The 19,696-nt window shown below is 41.4% G+C and overlaps 1 protein-coding gene across 2 annotated transcripts in view; it reads right to left on the bottom strand.

Moving 5' to 3' along the window:
* FSIP1 (fibrous sheath interacting protein 1) overlaps positions 1-12,949 on the bottom strand; it is a 254,123-nt gene extending 241,174 nt beyond the window's left edge. Inside the window, exons 1-3 of one of the 2 annotated variants that reach the window (XM_071214103.1) lie at positions 12,759-12,947; positions 7,672-7,804; positions 6,576-6,653 (exon numbers count right to left, since the gene is read on the bottom strand). In XM_071214103.1, the coding sequence (XP_071070204.1) occupies positions 6,576-6,602 (27 nt within the window). In that variant the 5' untranslated portion in view covers positions 6,603-6,653; positions 7,672-7,804; positions 12,759-12,947. Of the gene's footprint in view, positions 1-6,575; positions 6,654-7,671; positions 7,805-12,758 lie in introns of both variants that reach the window. The other variant, XM_058293896.2, reaches the window with a different exon arrangement.
* Positions 12,950-19,696: the final 6,747 nt, after the last annotated feature.

Here is a 19,696-nt window from a genome sequence, read left to right on the forward strand (position 1 = left end):
GCAGTATAAAGTGTTCAAGAAGGATACCATATATAACTTAAATTCAAGTGTTCAGAAAATGGATTGATAAATCAATAGATAAATCAATACAACAAATATTGCCAAATATTAAAATTCTGTAAAAAATCTGGGTATCTAGGGGGTACAGAGATATGTTGGAGTTCTATATATCAGATTATCATTTTTGTGACTACTCTGTAAGTTTGAAAATATATCAAAATAAAAAGTTAAAAATAAAAGTCAATAAGAAAACACAAGGAAATAAATTAGTTAGAAAATTTGAACAGACACTTTCCAAAACAGTTGCATGGATTGCAAATAAGCACATGAAATGATGTTCAACATTATTAATCACCAAGGAAGAGTGAATTAAAACCACAATGAGATACTACTGCACCCTATTAGAATGGGAAAAGAAAAAAAACCTGCCAGTAAAGATCAGAGCAACTGGACCTCTCATACATTGCTGGTGGAAAAGAACTGGATAGTTTCTTAGAGCTAAACATACCTTTACCCTACAACCCAGCAATCCTACTCCTAAGTATTTACCTAAGAGAAATAAAAACTTACATCCCTCCCTCGCAAAAAAAAAAAAAAATGCTATATGCAAGTATTTAGAGCAGGTTTATTCAAAATCATCAAAAACTCAGGGGAAAAATATCAAAAACTAGAAACTGGGGAATGGATAAACTGTAGTATATCCATACAATGGACTATCATTGGCAATAAGAAGGGAAAAAGTGTTGATACACGTAACAGCACTGATTAATTTCAAGCATTACACTAAGAGAAAAAAAGCCAGACTCAAAAGCTACGTACTGTATGAATCCATTTATATGATCTTCTAGAAGAGAAAAAAGTATAGACAGAGAACAGATCAGTAGTTTCCAGGGACAAAGGAAGGGATATGAGGGAAGCAGACTTGGCCCAGTGTTTAGGGCATCCATCTACCACATGGGACATCCATGGTTCAAATCCTGGGCCTCCGTGACCCGTGTGGAGCTGGCCCACACGCAGTGCTGATGTGCGCAAGGAGTGCCCTGCCACTCAGTGGTGTCCCCCGCGTAGGAGAGCCCCACGCGCAAGGAGTGCACTCCGTAAGGAGAGCCGCCCAGCGCAAAAGAAAGTGCAGCCTGCCCAGGAATGGCGCCGCACACATGGAGAGCTGACGCAACAAGATGACACAACCAAAAGAAACACAAATTCCCGTGCCGCTGACAACAACAGAAGTAGACAAAGATGACGACGCATCTTTGCGACACAGAGAACAGAAAACCGGGACAGGCGGGGAAGGGGAGAGGAATAAATAAATAAATAAATCTATTTTTTAAAAAAAGGAAGGGGTATGAGGTTGTTTACAAAGGAATAGCATGAGGGAATTTTTTTGAGGAGTGATGAAACTGTTCTATATATTGGTGGTAGTTAGAAAACTCTGTGCATCTGTCAATATTTATAGGCTATACACTAAAATGACTGAATTTTAATTAATGTAATTTTTTAAAATTAAAAACAAAGAATGAAATGAGACACTATCTTAATAAATGAAAAGACTTAATATCATAAAGTGAGAAATTATCCCCAAATTATTCTGTAAATTCAAAGCAATTTCGATCAAAAGCCAAAGAATTTCTCACAGAACTTGAAAAACTGATCTAACACACAAGTGGAGAAACTAAAATCCTGGACTGTCCTGAGAAAGAGTAAGATGGGGATACATGCCCTACCAGTTAGCAAGAATGACTGCAGAGCTACAATAGTTAAGACACCATATAGTAAAAGCGCAGGATTAGATGAAACAAAACAGTAAGGTTAGCTAGAAATTGTATTTTGCAAAGTCACCTGCAGGTAGGGTTCTGGGTGCATATTAGGATCATCCAGTTAGATATGCCTAACCAAGATTTAGACCACAGGAGTGTGGCAGAGGCCATTTTCCTAAACTCCTGATAATCAGCTGGCAAGAAATATCAAAGGCAGCTGTCTCTACACATCTAGTCCCTAGTTTTGGGGTTATGAGGGACTCTGTGGCAGTGCAGCAGCTTTCTTATCTCTAGATCCCAACTATCACGGGATGACCTGGAAACCAATAATCCAGGGAAGGCCCCTCCTAAAAGTTCCTTTCCTGCAAGCCTTCCAATGGTGTTGAGGAACTGAATTCTTGTGTTCAATCCCTTTCTGCTTGAAATGCTTAGAGAGCTTTCTATTTCCTGCACGAAATTATGAAATGCAGAGTCTAGTCCATAAATCAAAAAATTAAATGGGCATGGATTCATTGCAAAGATTTTTTTTCACCATAAGGTTTGAAACTTTTGTTTCCCATTACCTTAAAAGGAATAAATTGTCCCATATCTCAGATTTAAAAATTTTTTTAAAACCGATTCTTTTTCTTTTAAAAAAAAGTTTAGATGTTTTAAAAAAAAAAGAGACAACTAAAGAAAATATATACCACATGGTCTTTATTCAAACCACTTTTTAAAAAATACTGAATCATTTTCACAGTAAGAGTGAATAGGGGCAATATTTTCATATTAGATGACCTAAAGTAAAATCCAGGAAATCTCTGAGTCCTTTCTAAACACACTCTCTAAAGAGAAACCCTAGAACTGGACTGCGGTCACCCCTCGGGCTGAAGTGTGGTTTGCTGGCCTGGCAGGGGAGCGGCCGCGGTAGGCCTAATTCCGCTGCCCCCATAATAGGGTGGTTGGTCGGGCCCACCGCCACCCCTGAAGGAAGCTCGGCATGGGCGCAGAGTGCCCTCGGGTCTCCCCTTCTCGGCAGCCATGCTTCCGCGGCCGCCCCTCCTCCCAGATGGCGCCACCCGATGCCTTGTGGGGCGGCACCCTTCTTCTTCCTTCTCCCTGCGCAGGCGCAGGGCAGAAAATTCCAGTCTGCCCTTTTCCCCTCCCCCGACAGCAGCAACAGCCAGGTGTGGGCGGAAAAATCCAGCCCGCCCTTTTCCCCTCCCCTGACAGCAGCAACAGCCAGGCGTGGGCGGAAAAATCCAGTCTGCCCTCCACCCCAGCAACAGCAGCCACCAATCCCTAAACCCTGCCCCTTCCCCCAGCAACAGCGACAGCCAATCCCTAATCACCACCCCTCCCCCGTCCAGCACCGCCCACTGACCTTTCGCCGGCAACCAATCAGAACAGGGCGTGGCTTCGACCAATCAGCCTTCCCCAGCCCCTATAAAACTGTTGCCTCTCCCTCAATAAAGTGGACCTGCGTGTTTACCTCGTCTCCGCGGTATTTCTTCTGCCGTGCGCCCTCCAGTCCTGAGAGCCCCCGACAAGGGCCTGGCCTCCCTTGTCCCCAGTTCGTCGCCTACTTCTCCGGGCGACCCCTTCGTCGCCGGCTTTGCCGGGCGACCCCGTCAGCCGAACCGCGCAACCCCTTGTGAGACCGATCCCTCGTCTGCTGCCGGACCGACCCCTCGTCCCAAGCGGGACCAACCCCTCGTCCAGAGCTGGACCAACCCCTCGTCCACAGCCAGACCCCACCTCTACCGACCGAGCAAGCCGCCGCAGTTGGCGCCCAACGTGGGGCAGAGCAACCCCACCGCCACCGACTGAGCAAGCCGCTGCAGCTGGCGCCCAACGTGGGGCAAGGCAACTCCACCACAGCCTCACTCCATAACCTGGCGCCCCCCCCTCCTCTCTTCTCACCGTGGGACTTCTCTCATGCAACATTGCTGCTACCTGAGCCTTGGCTACCTCATATGATCCACGGCGGTCTGGGAGAATCGCTGGATGGCTTTCTCCTTCCATGTTGGGGGCTTATACCGACCCGCTATGATTAAGAGGAGCCTTGGATTTCTCGGGAGCATGCGCTTGCACGTCTGAAGTAATCCTACCACAGCCCTACGCCCTCCTCTCTTCTCACCTTGGGACTTCTCTCGTGCAACATTGCTGCTACCTGAGCCTTGGCTACCTCATACGATCCACGGCGGTCTGGGAGAATCGCTGGATGGCTTTCTCCTTCCATGTCGGGGGCTTATACCGACCCGCTATGATTAAGAGGAGCCTTGGATTTCTCGGGAGCACGCGCTTGCACGTCTGAAGTAACACTACCATAGCCCTACGCTCTCCTCTCTTCTCACCCCTATCTTTTCGCTCTGCATTGCTGCTCCTGAACCTTGGTGACCTCATATGATCCACGGCGGTCTGGGAGAATCGCTGGATGGCTTTCTCCTTCCATGTCGGGGGCTTATACCGACCCGCTATGATTAAGAGGCGCCAATAAAACTCTCAGGAGCGCGTGCCTGAGCACCTCCACCCCTGCCTTCACCTCTGCCTCCTCCCCTCTGCGCTTGCCCCCCTTTGCCTTGCTCCACTGCTCGTCATCCCGCCCTCTCCTCGTCAGGGCCTTCTCTTGGCCCACGACCACCGTCGGAGCCCCACCGGCTCCGACCCCTCGTCTCACCGCGCACCTCGGCTCCCATCGCCGCGCTCTCAAGGTAAGGGCCCCTTTTCTTATCGGCTCCAAAAGGCCATTAGCAATGGGTAACATCCTATCTGCTAAGCAAGCCCCACAAGTTCGGGCTCTCGCCGGTCTCCTAGACACTCACCGGTGTAAGATCTCTTTCAAACAGCTTCAAGTATATTGGGACCTTTTTCTCCCCTTTAATCCGTGGCTTACCACGTGTCGGCTCTGGGACCCGGACACCTATACTTGCCTTATAGATAGGGTCACTTTTGCTGTGGAGCAGGAAGGTAAAAGATTCCCTCCTGGCTTATTACAGGCAACATGAAGTCCACAAGAAATCTTGAAGGGTATAATCTATGATATGCTATATAAAAAAAGATTTAAAAGCAGCTATACCAAGAAAGTAAGAATTATGAGTCAACTGTAAATAAATTATATATTTCTGTTAATGTGTTGTAATTGTTCTGTGTTTGTCTGTCTGTTCGTTCAATGTCAACGTATATTGTGATACCTCCGGATGGTAAATATAAATTACTAGAAATCTTTAAAAGAGCTCTATTCAAATGGCCAAAAATTAAATAAGCGCTTATATTAATACTTAAGTTTATTATATTAATACATAAGTTTAAATGTTAATAAGATATCTACAATTTAAAAAAATTGTAAGTCTTAATTAACAAAATTAACTGTACGTCTTCATAAAAAGTTGTTCTTGCCTAGATTAAAATGAATAACTTATTTTTCTTCACAGGATAATATAAAGAATGTAAAACTTATATGAATATTAAAAAGGTTAAAAGTTTGTAAAAATGCTAACGGAAATGTAATAAGTTTTGCAAAAAGACGTATTTTGTCCTAAAGTAAGATGGCTAATTTTTCATAAACTCTTGAAATTTAATTTGCATGCAGCAAGTGTAAAAGGTATTGTGATAACTTTACGTAAGGGAATGTGTTCTGTAAGGATAAAATTTATCTTCAATAGTTTACATTAAGGTATTAAATGGCTAATTCCAAAAGGTCATTCTTAAATATATATATATATATAAAACTAAATTGATGATAATAATAATAAAAGGTAATTTTATAACAGGAAAGATTAACAGCAACCAAGCTCCCCTGCCAACTTGCTTTTAGGAAACGGTTTCTAATATTGCATGCTACTAAGTATTTAAAGAAAAGTTATTCTTAAGGAAACAAAAAATGATTTTGTCTTTGCAGCCATTGTCTATTTAGCAACACCCCTCGCTATCGGCCTAGCCACTGTTGCGCCGGACGATTGGAACCTTAAACAAAGACTCCTCCTCACTGTCATCTTCCTATCTATCGTTACTATATTTACTGCCCTCATTCTCCTTCGTTTATAAAGCAGTCTCCTACAAACCACAAAGCTTCTGTCTTAAACATACCATTCTCAACCCTATCCTCTAAATGATCTTCTCACTTCCCCCACAGCCTTTAATACTCTATTTCTTCCTCATAACCTTTGCTTTCTTGATAATATTTTCCGCCATCTGTCTAGCCGCTACCACCCCAGAAGATTGTAAGCACGGCCCCCCATGCCGCCATCGCTCTCAAGCAGCTCCAGCCCCGCGAAACGGCCCGCAACCCGCTTTCCCTGGCCCGCGGCCTGCTTTCTAGCATCCAATAACGCTTCTGCTCTTGCCTCCCCATACTTCTGCGGAGCTTCCTCCTGTCTCGACCTCACTCCTCTTCTCAGCCATCCAAAGCGTCCTTTCTCGTCCCCCGCCCCCCTCCTTTTTTCGCTTGAACCCCTACTGCGTTGCAGATTGGGCCACCCCATGTCGGCCCGCCCCATTAACATCGGCCTCTCTCGCGCCCGTGAAGACTTTGGCCTTCTTATTGTCCTCGCCTACGTCTCCACCACTCCCGACGCTGCCGCCACCACCGTCGCTGGTGCCCTGACGCGACTTGTCCTCACCGCTGCGATCCTCCAGACCATCACACAGTCTGCCTCTACCGCTCTTCGCCGCCAAGAAGAGATCAACTACCTGTAACGCGCTGTCATCCTGGACTTTTAACAAGCAGATGGACCTTATAGCCACCGAGATCAACAAGAATTGGACATTGGCCACCCTTGCTTGCAACGACAAGATACTGCCCCCCAAATTGTACATTTGTATCCCCGTCATACTCACCTCCCTCTTCAGCCCCGCTTCCCTCATTGCTTACTGCCTCTTGGGCCTCGGCTACTTGTTGCTGCTGCCATCCTGGCCCTTATTTGAAAAGAAGGGGGAAATGTGGTCACCCCTCGGGCTGAAGTGTGGTTTGCTGGCCTGGCAGGGGAGCGGCCGCGGTAGGCCTAATTCCGCTGCCCCCATAATAGGGTGGTTGGTCGGGCCCACCGCCACCCCTGAAGGAAGCTCGGCATGGGCGCAGAGTGCCCTCGGGTCTCCCCTTCTCGGCAGCCATGCTTCCGCGGCCGCCCCTCCTCCCAGATGGCGCCACCCGATGCCTTGTGGGGCGGCACCCTTCTTCTTCCTTCTCCCTGCGCAGGCGCAGGGCAGAAAATTCCAGTCTGCCCTTTTCCCCTCCCCCGACAGCAGCAACAGCCAGGTGTGGGCGGAAAAATCCAGCCCGCCCTTTTCCCCTCCCCTGACAGCAGCAACAGCCAGGCGTGGGCGGAAAAATCCAGTCTGCCCTCCACCCCAGCAACAGCAGCCACCAATCCCTAAACCCTGCCCCTTCCCCCAGCAACAGCGACAGCCAATCCCTAATCACCACCCCTCCCCCGTCCAGCACCGCCCACTGACCTTTCGCCGGCAACCAATCAGAACAGGGCGTGGCTTCGACCAATCAGCCTTCCCCAGCCCCTATAAAACTGTTGCCTCTCCCTCAATAAAGTGGACCTGCGTGTTTACCTCGTCTCCGCGGTATTTCTTCTGCCGTGCGCCCTCCAGTCCTGAGAGCCCCCGACAAGGGCCTGGCCTCCCTTGTCCCCAGTTCGTCGCCTACTTCTCCGGGCGACCCCTTCGTCGCCGGCTTTGCCGGGCGACCCCGTCAGCCGAACCGCGCAACCCCTTGTGAGACCGATCCCTCGTCTGCTGCCGGACCGACCCCTCGTCCCAAGCGGGACCAACCCCTCGTCCAGAGCTGGACCAACCCCTCGTCCACAGCCAGACCCCACCTCTACCGACCGAGCAAGCCGCCGCACTGGACCTTAACAATAGGCTTGGTTTCTTCAATTGCTGAGAGGTCGGGAGGAGTTTAAATCATTTCTAATCAGCAAATTACCTTGAAGGGCCCTGGTTCTGGTGAGAGCACCTCCAAAGAAGAATTTGAGCTTCTGCTTCCAGGACGTGTTCTTGAATTTGAGGCTGGTTTTGAAATTCCATCTAGGTTTCCCTTTATAATATCCATCAATATCCTGAAACAAAAATAAATTAAAAAGCAAGTTAGGACATATATGTTTAAATGACCCATTAGTCAGTCAATATAAACATACAGCTAACACAGAGCCTTTGTTAAAAAAAATTACTTTACTACCAAAGCCACGCTAAGGGCTCCCCAAGTTTATCAAAAGATGTTTTGTGTACATTGAACATGGATCATTAAATCTTACATAACTGTAAGTACAAAACATGCTGCCCTGGATTTTAGATCCTAAAAGAGAATGCAGAATGAATGCTTTCTCAAAAGAGAAAACATTTACTGTGTCCTTGGCCTTCCCTGAGGGGACACTCCTAGGCCACACGTTTCTCAACCAAGAACATGCTTGCTCGCAAAGATTTCCTAAGGCCTCTGCTGCGTTCTGCTTTTGCCTTCCTCCTGGACTTGCCTCCCACCTCTGATTTCTCTTTTCCATCTTGGCTCCACGTTTCTGCTTCTGCCCTCTGAAATAACAGAGAATAAAACCTACTTCCTCTACAATTGCTTTTGACTTTCATTATCTGGCTGAACATCACCAATCTCTTTATTTTTCATGTGAACTGTTAGCAGGCTTCTCATCACCCTGGCTGCTCTATCCCCAATGCTGTTTTCTGAAGAAGTAAATTCTAGACAAGGTGGGTTAAGCTAGAGGGAGAAATTGGCCACTGTGGACACATTCATTTTTCCAAACTGTGCCCTTGATTAGGAACCATTCCAGATCCCTTCCGTGATGTTGAGTAAAAAATATATATATGCTGGGTAAAATAGAAGAAACAGAGAGAATTCCAGATTTTGTCCACTAACCCCTTAGCTTTACATAGAATGTACATTTTCCAATAGTCTTTCCTAAATTCCTACCAATTATGTATTAAGCGATTTCTCTCATTAACACAATGAAGAAAGGCAATTGCTTCTTTCCCAGCAAGTGTAACAATATCCTTTTCTTACCCTACAAAATAATTCATCTTTCTTTCTTTCTTTGAATACCAGAGGCAAAATCCAGGGAAGTTTTGGAAATAGGAAGAATCACAAACATAAACAACCTAAAAGTACTCCAAAGCACACAGAGGGACAATATGGTTTGGCCTCCAACCATTCAAGGAGCCAAAGCTGATGCTTAAGGGACCAGTAGGTCAGCATTTCCCATCTCAGGAAAAAAAAAAGATATTGATCCCAATATTAATCAAACTCTGCAAAAGGGTTTGGGCTCATTCAGGAAGGCAATGATATTACTGTTGTTGGATGACGGATCGCTTCGGCCCACCAGGTCACAAGCAAAAAGCTAAGTCACTAAAAGACCAAGTGTTTTTATGTAATAATAAATAAATAATTATTATTATTTTATTATTTATTATTAAAATAATAATATTAAAATAATTATTATTTTTATTATTTATTATTAAAAATAATAAATGTAAAATATGAAATCAAGGGATTAAAAGGAAATGTAAAAGGAAATTTACATAATGACTTTACTAGGCAGGACACCAAGAGCATAAATCAAAAAGGAAAAGACTAACAGATCTGATTAACACTTAATGGCCCTTGAATATAAAAAAGAACTCTAAATAAAATGTAAAGGCACCTGAGAAACTGGGAAAAAATATGCAACACAGATGGCATATAAAAAATTAATAAATTTACAGATAAAGAGCTCTTACCAATCAATAAGAAAAAAGAAACATTCCAACAGAAAACTGGCTAAGGACATAAACAAGGAATTCACATAATGAAGGAAGGAAGGGAGGGAAGGAAAGAGGGAGGGAAATAAATATAAATTGTCAATGATTTTGTTTTTTAAAACATCCAATTTCTCTAACGTAAAGAATATACCAAAAGGGACCTGAAAGATAATCACACATCAAGGATGTAAGAGTGGTAGGTTCTAAAATGGTGGGTTTATAGACATACGGTACCCTTTTTAAAACTTTTTGCTCATCTGTATTTTCTGGCCTTCTGTAAATAAGTATTTAGCTTGCTTTCACAATTAAAGAATTTAATTGTTGTAGAAAAATTTCTAGAACACGCTAAAAAGTATTAAAAAAAAAAATTACCTAACACCTCGTTACTCCAAGCCAAACATTTTTGGTGCATATCTTTTCTGTCTTTGCTGTATGCCTTTTTTCCAGCAAAATCGGACTCATATTGCCCATGAAACATTACACAATAAGCATTTTCTTATAATAGTAAAATACTTCAAAAATAAAATATTGAAACTTCAAAAAATGTTATTTACTTCATGATATTCCATTAAGTAGATGCATAATCAGGTTCTAAACTGTATTCAAGCACTACTAGCACATACCAATTTTTCACAACATTCATTTCAAACAAGATTAATTCAAACTTTTTTATGTAAGTTTGTGAGGAATACAACCATCATGGATGATTTAAAACCAAAATGGGGACAGATGGCTGCTGTAATTTGATATTTTTGGATGAAGAGAAGAATCCATAGAAAACGAATCCTTCTCTGTTTAGTAATTATGAACAACCAGGCTTAAAAAAAAAAGTGGAATTAGATTTAGTTTCATGATTTTTATGTCTAAGAGATTGTTTTATGGCATATTTTTTACTTTATGACAATGTAAGGACTACTTGTCCATGAAAGAAGTCATAATACAGAAGTATGTAAAAATTTTTAAATTAAAATTCCCCTCACTCCAATAAAGTGTTAATACATTTTTGTAGGTCTCATTTTTTTTGGCACAGACAAACCATCTATCCTTTATACCTACCAACTCCTCCCCAATAAAAACACATACAGAAATGGCACGGTGTTTTGCAACTGCTTTTTTCACTTAATATATTTTTCTTAAACACAGTAATTTTATTTTTATTTATTTATTTTTAGGAGGTACTGGTGTTTGAACCGGGGTCCTCATATATGGGAAGCCGGTGCTCAAACCAGTGGGCTACACCCACTCCCTTGGAGATTTTCTATATGAACATTTATAGATATACTTCATGCTACCAAACAGCAACACAGTATTTCATGACATAGATCCAGCATTTTTTTTTAATCAGTTCATAGGATGTATATGGAGTATTTGCTATTAAAACCAATGCTAAACTTTATATAGAAATTTACTCAAAATGTACCAAAGACCTGAAAGTAGAGCTTAAACTATAAAATTTCTAAAAAATATATGTGACTTTGATTAGGCAAAGGTTTTTCAGATGCAACATCAAAATATGATCCCTAAAAAATATATATCAAAAATTGGAATACATTAAAATTAGAAACTTCTGCTCTTTAAAAGACACTGTTAAAGGAAACAAAAACAAAAGCCACAGACTGGGAGTAAATATTTAGGAAACACGTGTCTGATAAAGGGCTTGCATACAAAATATAAAAAGAAGTCTCAAAACTCAGTAATAAGAAAAGATTTGAAAAGGCATGTCACCAAAGAAAATATATGGATGGCAAATTAGCACATGAAAAGGTGTTCAACATCATTAGTTACTTGAGAAATGCAAATTAAAATCTCAATGAGATATCAGTACACACTGAATAGAATGGGCTAAAATTGAATAAATACATAAGTAAACAAATAACTAACAAGTTTGGGGAGCAACTGGAACTCTCATACATTGCCAGTGAGAATACAAAATGGGACAGTCACTTAGCAAACCTGTTGGCAGTCGTAAAAAGTTAAACATACACTTATCAAATAATTCAGTAATCTAATTTCTAGGTATTTACCCAAGAAATGAAAGCTTACATTCACAGAAAAACCTGTACATGAATGTTTACAGGAGCGTCACTATGCATTTTACAGGAGTGTCATTAACAGGAGTGTCATAAACACTGGAAACAATCCAAATGTCCAACTAAAAAATGGATAAACTGAGGAACATCCATAAAATGGACTACTACTAAGCAATTAAAAAGAATAAGTTTATGATGCACGCAACATGGATGTCAAATCCATTACGCTACGATGAAAGAAGCCAGATTCCAAAGGTTACAGTTGGCTTCTATTTATGACATGCTGGTATAGGCAAAACTACAGGGACAGAAAGAACACTGGTGTGTGGTTGCCAGGGGCCGCTGTGGGGGAGGGGTTAACTACAAAGGGGTACTAGAGGACTGGTGGGTTGGGGGGTGATGAAACCGTTCATTATCGTGACTGCGGTGGTAATTATGTAACTGCATGCATTTGACAAAACACAGAACTGTACACAAAAAAGGGATGAATTTTACTGTATGTAAATTATACCTTAACTTTATCATCTTTGTACAGATCTTTGTTTAATTATGTTTCATATATCCATAAGATAAATTAGAATTGCCGCATCAAAGAACACTTGGTTTCAAATTTTGCTAGTGCACCAAAAAGGTTGTACCAAATTCTACTCCTATCAATAGGATATGATCAGCGTAGGTGTTTCTCCACACCGGCCTGTAGATGAGGTTATCGTCAGTTTTTCATCTTTGTCAGTTTGATAGGTGCCAAAGGTATCTGGGTTTGATTTACATTTCTTTCATTACAAGGGAGATTGAGTCTCTAATCAAACGTTTATTGACCCTCTTTTTTTCTTTCTTCTTTTTGCTGTGAACATCTGATTCCCATTCTTTGCTTTTTATGGTCTTTTTTAAATGGCTGGTGATTAGTTCTGACATTAACTTCAGATGTTAGGGGCTAGGAGACACGGAACGTTTATTCTAATGCCAGGAACGTATGCCGCTGGATCTAGTAAATTCCTGCCGAAAGAGTCTTACCAGAGGCACCGGCCACCACAGGCAGACCCGCTGGCCCCCTCACGGGCCTAGACCTTCCCCAGCTGAGCCCGCCCCCGGGACCCAGCCCGCCCCCCTGGTTGGCCCCGCCCCTGCCCCTGACAGCCAGTCTTCGAGCCAAGCAGCCCGATATGACTCCGCCCCACCGCCTCATTGGCTTGTCGCGCGGCGAATAGCGTCCCGCCCCTGGTCCGTGCGGTTTCCTCACCTTCCCGCTGTGAACTCACTGAAATAGCCGCTTGTCAAAGCACCGAGGAAGTATACGCAGGCACTCGCAGCGTCACCCACTTCCCCTCAAAGGGGAGGGCTTTCTTCCGTCATCGTTGCCTTTCTGGAGGTGGACAAGCAGCTAGTCCAAATCCCTTCTGCCTCCGGGAACGCTGTTCCCCTGGCAACCAGAAGCGCGACTCTTCCAGTCTCGCGATAAGAGGAAAGGACTGTACCATACAGAAATGAGAAATGGGGGTCCTGGAATGGCGGGAGAGCGTGATTTAGCCTCGTGACCTGGGGCGATCCTACTGGGGCGGACTCTGTAGGTTGGGGAATGGTTTGAACTCGGAACGGGAAGGTCTGTATTGCTATGCCCCTTGCTCTTCTTGTGACTGTGCGGTTCACCTAGGCTCTCTCGACCTCAGTTTCCTCCTTCGTAAAAATGGGGGTGACAATCATTTTTTTCTCACAAGATCGTTGTGCAGCTAAAAGATAACATGTTTGTAAAGTTGCTGGTGAATTTTAAGTGCTATGTAAATTTAAAAAAAAACAACACCGTTCTTCCACAGATTGGGCTACAATACAAAAAGGGTAGTACTTGCTTTTTGCACCTTTTTTTAATTTGTAGTAATTCCTAATGCATGAGAACTATTTCCCTAAATCCCCAAACTAATTTTTTTTCATCCCCAGTTCCATCCAATTTCTGCTCCTTTCCCAGTTTAATTGTACTTTACAGTTTACCAGGCATTTTCACATTTTTAAGCAGGTAGGTTATGTATTATTTCCGTTTTTTTTTTTTTTTTCAGCGTGGCAAACAGGCATAGGTTAAGTGAATTGCCCAAGGTCCCGCCACCACAATCTTGGGCAGATGTGAGTGCAAAAAGCTTCTGGCTATAAATGCCATCCATATGGTTCTGAGTCTCACATTTCTATTCCCAGATTCTTTTCTTTAATTGCCTATTTGACATCACCACTTTGATGTGTAAGAAGCATCTCAAAACTTAGATCAAAGCACAAACTGTCCACAGTCCCCACCCTAACCCATATCCATCCCAGTAAGTTGGTAACTCCATCCTTTCAGTTGCTCAAACTAAAAAGCCTTGGAGTCAGCCTCAACTCCTCCTCTTACACCCTACAGCCAATATCTCATAAATCCTATCACTTCTACCTTCAGAGTATTTCCAGAATGCAACCACCTCTCACCACCTTCACTGCTTCCATCCAGTCCATATGCCATAACCTAGATTTTTGCAGTAGCCTCCAAACTGGTGCCTCTCCTGCTTCCTACTACTTTCAGTCTAACTGATGCTCCCAAGCCGTTATCATATCATGCTACACAGGCCATATCATTCCTTGGCTCAAGACTCTCCATGGCTCTCCAGTTTCACTTAAAGTGCTTGTAGTGCCCACAGGACCTCAGTGATCAGGCTCTCCATAACCACTCTCAACTCAGGTGCTACTACCCTCTCCTAGTAAACTCTGCTGCAGCCTCACTGTCCTTGTTAGTGTTTCTATGCGAGAATTTCTTTCCAGCATTTCTCAGAGAATTTATGTTTCTCCAAATCACAAATTCCAGGGGAAAAAAGTCAGTTGAGGAATCAAGAAAATTGGAAAAAGTGTTCTAGTTGTCCTTTAGAATTTAAAATTAACATTCAACATAGAGATGCTACTGGGTCAAAGAAATTCACGAGGTCCAGTCAAAAGCAAGAGCAGGAAACACTGACACACTAAGCCAGAGGTTGAGGTCATTTCCAGGAACCAAGACAAGAGTACTCTACCCAGACAATTCTGCTTGTAGTTGGTGCCGTGTTATAAGTGTGTGTTCCTAACCCTATCTGCAACTAACAGTGAATCATTCTTGCAAATAAAATAAATATTAATTTATTTGCCCATTTTATACTTTATACAATGTCTGTTAGTGGTGTTCCAAGAATTAAGTTTTGGACTCAAAATGGGTCATGAAATTGGCAGTTTCCAAACTTGAATTCTGAAAAATTCCCATTAAGTTTGCTAGGAGATCCATATGTTACATTAGTCAACTACTACCTGATAATTTATTCTGTGCTTTCCAGTGATTTGAGTTCATCTTGTTAATACTTGTAAGATTAATATTTCTTATTTCTTAAATAAATATTACATATATTCATAACAGTTAAAGAATAAAAAGGAGATTGGAAATATTTTGAGAATAAGATTTTGAGAATACCTGGGAATTACTTTGATGTCTTCTTTCTGCATCTCAAAGATTAACATCTGTTGGGAATTTGGAAACTCTCCACCTTGTGATTCCTCCAATAAAAATAATCCCACACAAACATGCACACAAGTCCCAATTTACTGCTCCTGCGACCTGGGATACAGTTCCCCAGCTAATTAAGCAGCTTGCGCCCTTTTTTCCCTCAAATGTCTGCTTCTTTAGAAGACCTTTCCTGACTGCCATTAATAAAAGAATAATTGTCATCCCCACACTCCCCAGCCTCTGTTTCCTCTACTCTGCTTTAGTTTTTAAGGGGAGGAGAGATGCCATTATTTGGATTCCGTTTCTAAATAGCCAAGTGATCTTGAGTAAATCCCTAAACTTTTCTCACCTCACTTGAAAAATGAGATTGAACTAGTTTCACAGTTCTTAACCCTGCTGCACATTAGAATCACCTGGGTGAGATTTTAAAAACTATTGATCCGTTTCGGGACATTGGAATTGTCCTGCATGACATTGTAATGAAGGGATACAATCCATTATACATTTTGTCAAAACCTATAAAATTGTGCGGGGCAGAGTGTAAACTATAATGTAAACTATAGTCCACAGTTAGTGGCAATGCCTTTAATATGTGTTCATCAATTATAACAAATGTACCACACTAATGAAAGATGTTGTTAATGTGGAAAAGTGTGGATGGGTATGGGGTGGAGCATATGGGAATCCCCTATATTTTTTATGCAACATTTATGTAATCTAAAGCATCTTTTAAAAAATTTTTTTAAATTTTTTAAGAAATCTTAGATCTCAAAATGAAGACAAACAACAAATACACAGAACAAACTACTGATCCTAAGGCTGTATCTGAGATCAAATGAATCAAATTCTAGGGCAGGGGTTCTTAGCTTTTTTGTTCCACGGCCCCCTTTGCCAGTCAGGTGAAAACCACAGACCCGTTACTAAGTCCACACTGTATTGTGTATTATTTAGTAAATACATGACACCCGCACCAACACATTCCATAAGAATGATGGTTTTTTAAATTTCAATTTAAGCTCATGGACCCCTCGTTAAGAACCCCTGCTCTAGGGATCTCAAACTTTAATGTGTAAACAAATTTCCTGGGGATATTGTTAGACCGTTGATTTGGTCTGAGGAAGGGCCCAAGGCTCTAAGAAACCCCAGGGGATGCCAATGCTGCTGGTGCACAGACTTCTCTGAGTAGCCAGACACTGGATACTCTCCAATCACACTCACAATTCTAATATTCCATAAATATTAGAATTTTTCTTTTTGGTGAAGAATGGTGCTCATTAAGAAAAATACACATTTCAGATTTCTTAGGGATGTGAGGGAGGGGAAACTAAACAGCAGGGCTAGAACCACTGCAAGATTACAAGTGTTTTTCATTTTTTTAAAGTATTGCTTTAAAAATTTATAAAATAAAAGATGCATATAAAGCAAGTTAAAGTAAAATGTGAGGTTCAGTGGAACTTTTGTATTTCTTCTCTGTTTGTAACTTTTCCAAACTAAGTCCCCATAGATTATATTTTGCATAAAACTCATCTCCATCTTGAATTGTTTTCTGACTCTTGAGTCTTTCTCACTTTATTTACCTCTTGCTGCTTCCATTTTGTAAAAGTACCGAGAGACTGTGTGCCTTGAGGACAAATTTTAATAGACACTATTTTGTATATTTGTTATTTCCAGGAATACTTCTATGTCAGCTATTACAGGTGACACCCTCAGGACAATTAGCATTTAGATATAAGTTAGAGAGCACCATATTTTTCTACGCTGTGTTTTCCAAGTGCTGGATTCAAAAACCCCAAATATATTCTGAAATGTATTGTGCTTTTCAAAACAATTCATGAAAATCTCTTCTAGAGTCAAGATGTTTTAAGCTAAACTTTCCCTGGTTTTATTCCAGGTTGGTGACATATGGCCGTGTTGGTTTCAAATTTAGTTTTGTTTTTGTTTTCAGTCTCTCCCTGCTCTTGACATCCTCCTTCTGAGAATGGAGTCAGATTTAAATAAATGGGAAAAAGCCCACCTTATTCCATCTTGGCTCCATCTACCATTCCAGCCTTGTTGCCCCATTTTCATTTTCTCACCATAAACTTTAGCCAAACTTAACAATTCTCTAGCAGAGGCACCTCAAAGTGGATTAAATGGCCATTTCTGTTGAAGGGCAGTTTGAGGTGTGTGCTACTGGACACACTTTCTGGCCTCAGTTTCCTCATCTGTAAACGAAGGAGTTGCACCTGCTCAGTAATTCTCAACTGGAGCTTTGTAGACTCCTGGGGGTTCTTGAGACACTATGTGGCAGTCCCCAAGGTCAAAACCATTGTCATAGTACTAAGACATTATTTGCCTGTTTTAGTGAATTGATGTTTACACTAATGGCGCAAAAGCAATGGCAGGTAAAACTGACTGCTGGCCTGTTGGTGTGAATCAAGCCAGTGGCACCAATATCAACAAGCAGTGATTGTATCTTTCACTGTCTCGCACTCCCAATGGGGAAAAATCCAATTTCACTGAAGACTGTCCTTGAAAAAGAAATTAAACATTTTAGTTGCACTAGTTTTTACCCCTCAAATACATACTTTTTAATATTCTGTGTGATGAAATGGGAAGTAACATGAAGCAGTTGTGCTGCATATTTGTTTTAGTCCTCTCTGGACTGAATTCAAGAAGAGGTTATTTGTATCCACTAGGTGGTGCTGATTGTCTTCTGTTAAAGGCAGACCTTGGATGCTCTTTCAGAAACTCACTTCCTTGGATTTTAAGTGTTGGTGATTCAAGGAACCACTGACACGAAATAGTCCATATATTTGAACAGTGCTTTGTTGCAACTTTAAGTAGCTATCCAAATAGGAAAGGTGAAAAATTAGGACTAAAAGACAAACAAAAACAAAAAACAAAAAAATACCAGAATGGGTTTTTTAAAAATATCTTAGTGCATATATATTGTAAATATATCTAATATCAAATGGAAAGATTGAAGTTCCAACACATTTTTATTTACATAAAATTTGTAGATAAAAAAACATTTTATTGCATTTATTCCTTTTATACCAACTTAATTCCCTCCTGCGTTCTTCCATTCTTGGTTGGCTGCAGTAGTGTCCATGTAAGCAAGGTCATGAACATAGAAGTAAATAAAGCCTGAAAGAATAAAAATCAAGTTCTTAAACAGACAATCCTATTTTTATTGAAAGCAAAATGCACTTTATCTAAGTATTGTTCAGTATATGTTTAGTAACTTTTTAAGTATACTTTTTAGTACTTAAAAGCTATAAAATAAATCTGCTTAAAATGTGTTCTCAATTTTTATTGTTCGTAAGAAATTCTTTGTGTTATTTAACATATTGATTTTGGTCCTTATCCCCTGATTCAATAGGTCTGGAGTTCAGCCCAGGAATCTTCATTTAAAAAGTACCTTGGTATTCTAGTGCAGTTGAACTATGGGGGCACTGAATAGTGACATCTAGTACCTCTTTTATAAATAATAAGCTAGAAAATCCCCACTCTCTTGACTCTGAAGCCTTTCTCTCCTCTTCTAGTCTACTGTGGAGGATTGCATAGAATCAGGCACTGGTCCATGAATGTTCCCATTAAAAAAAAACAAACAGGAAAATAAAGCTTGCCACTTCTCAGTAGTTATTAGTTCAAAAATATAATAATACCCTTTGGATTTTTGTTTAAATGAAAAGTTAGCTCGGGCATTGTCATGTGACCTTCATTAACTTGATGAATTAGCACAAGTTCATTCATTTATTTGTTCAAGTGATATGAATGTCAGTCTACATAAAACTGAGCCAGGGGACTGTGAAGACACTTAAAAATCAGCCAAAAAACACACAAAAAACAGTGCTGCTCTACAGTTATGGCCCAGAAAGCTAGTTGCAGGCTTGTGTGTTTGTTTTTTGGTTTTTGTTTTGTTTGTTTGTTTAATATAGTAAAATAAATCAGTGAAGACTAAGATAATTTCTAATATACAGAGTGATTTTTTAGTCTTTTTTTGGGGGGGGGGGATTCATCTCAGGTCTGACCCCAAGAGATCAGCTCTGTCAAATTAGTCATTCTCACCAGGAAGATAGAAATCTCTCTTTTCTAGTGGAATTCCCTCACAGTAACAGACCACTTAACTCTCTCATTATATTGCTGTTTCCAAAGTTTGGTTGCCTGTGGCAGTGCTGTGTTAGTAAAGAAAGAGTTAGCAGGAGCTTTGTCTGTCCTTCAGAGACTGGTTGCAGTTTCAGTTGCTGGATGCCAGGTGAAATTGCAGGTTTCTACTCCTAGCATTTCTTCCCTGTCAGTGGAATGCATGAGACACTGCTTGTGCATAATGAAGAAGAAAAGTCTAGTCATTTCTTTGCAATAATAACTCCTGGGACAGAAAGCCACGGTTTCTGAACATGGAACATGCATTGAGGGTCCTGCTTCATGTTTCAACGTACTGGCAATCTTGTCTTTGATTTCAAAATGTAACTTCTGTATTGAGCTAGGTCTCTCTGGTCTTGTTGTAGAAGTTGAGAGAGGTTCAATTATTTGCGTATAGAAAGGCCAGGACTCAGGAATGATTTTGAGAAGGAAAAAAGGTTTATTGATGGCCAGTGGGACTCGAGAGCTTTCTGTTTCAAACCCGAGCCTCGAACAAGGTTTTCAAGTTCCTTTTATACCGGGTGGGGAGTCAAATGGTGCTTTTATCAAAGAAAACTACTTTCTTTGTT

Source organism: Dasypus novemcinctus, chromosome 3, assembly GCF_030445035.2.
Source record: "Dasypus novemcinctus isolate mDasNov1 chromosome 3, mDasNov1.1.hap2, whole genome shotgun sequence".
NCBI lineage: Eukaryota > Metazoa > Chordata > Mammalia > Cingulata > Dasypodidae > Dasypus > Dasypus novemcinctus.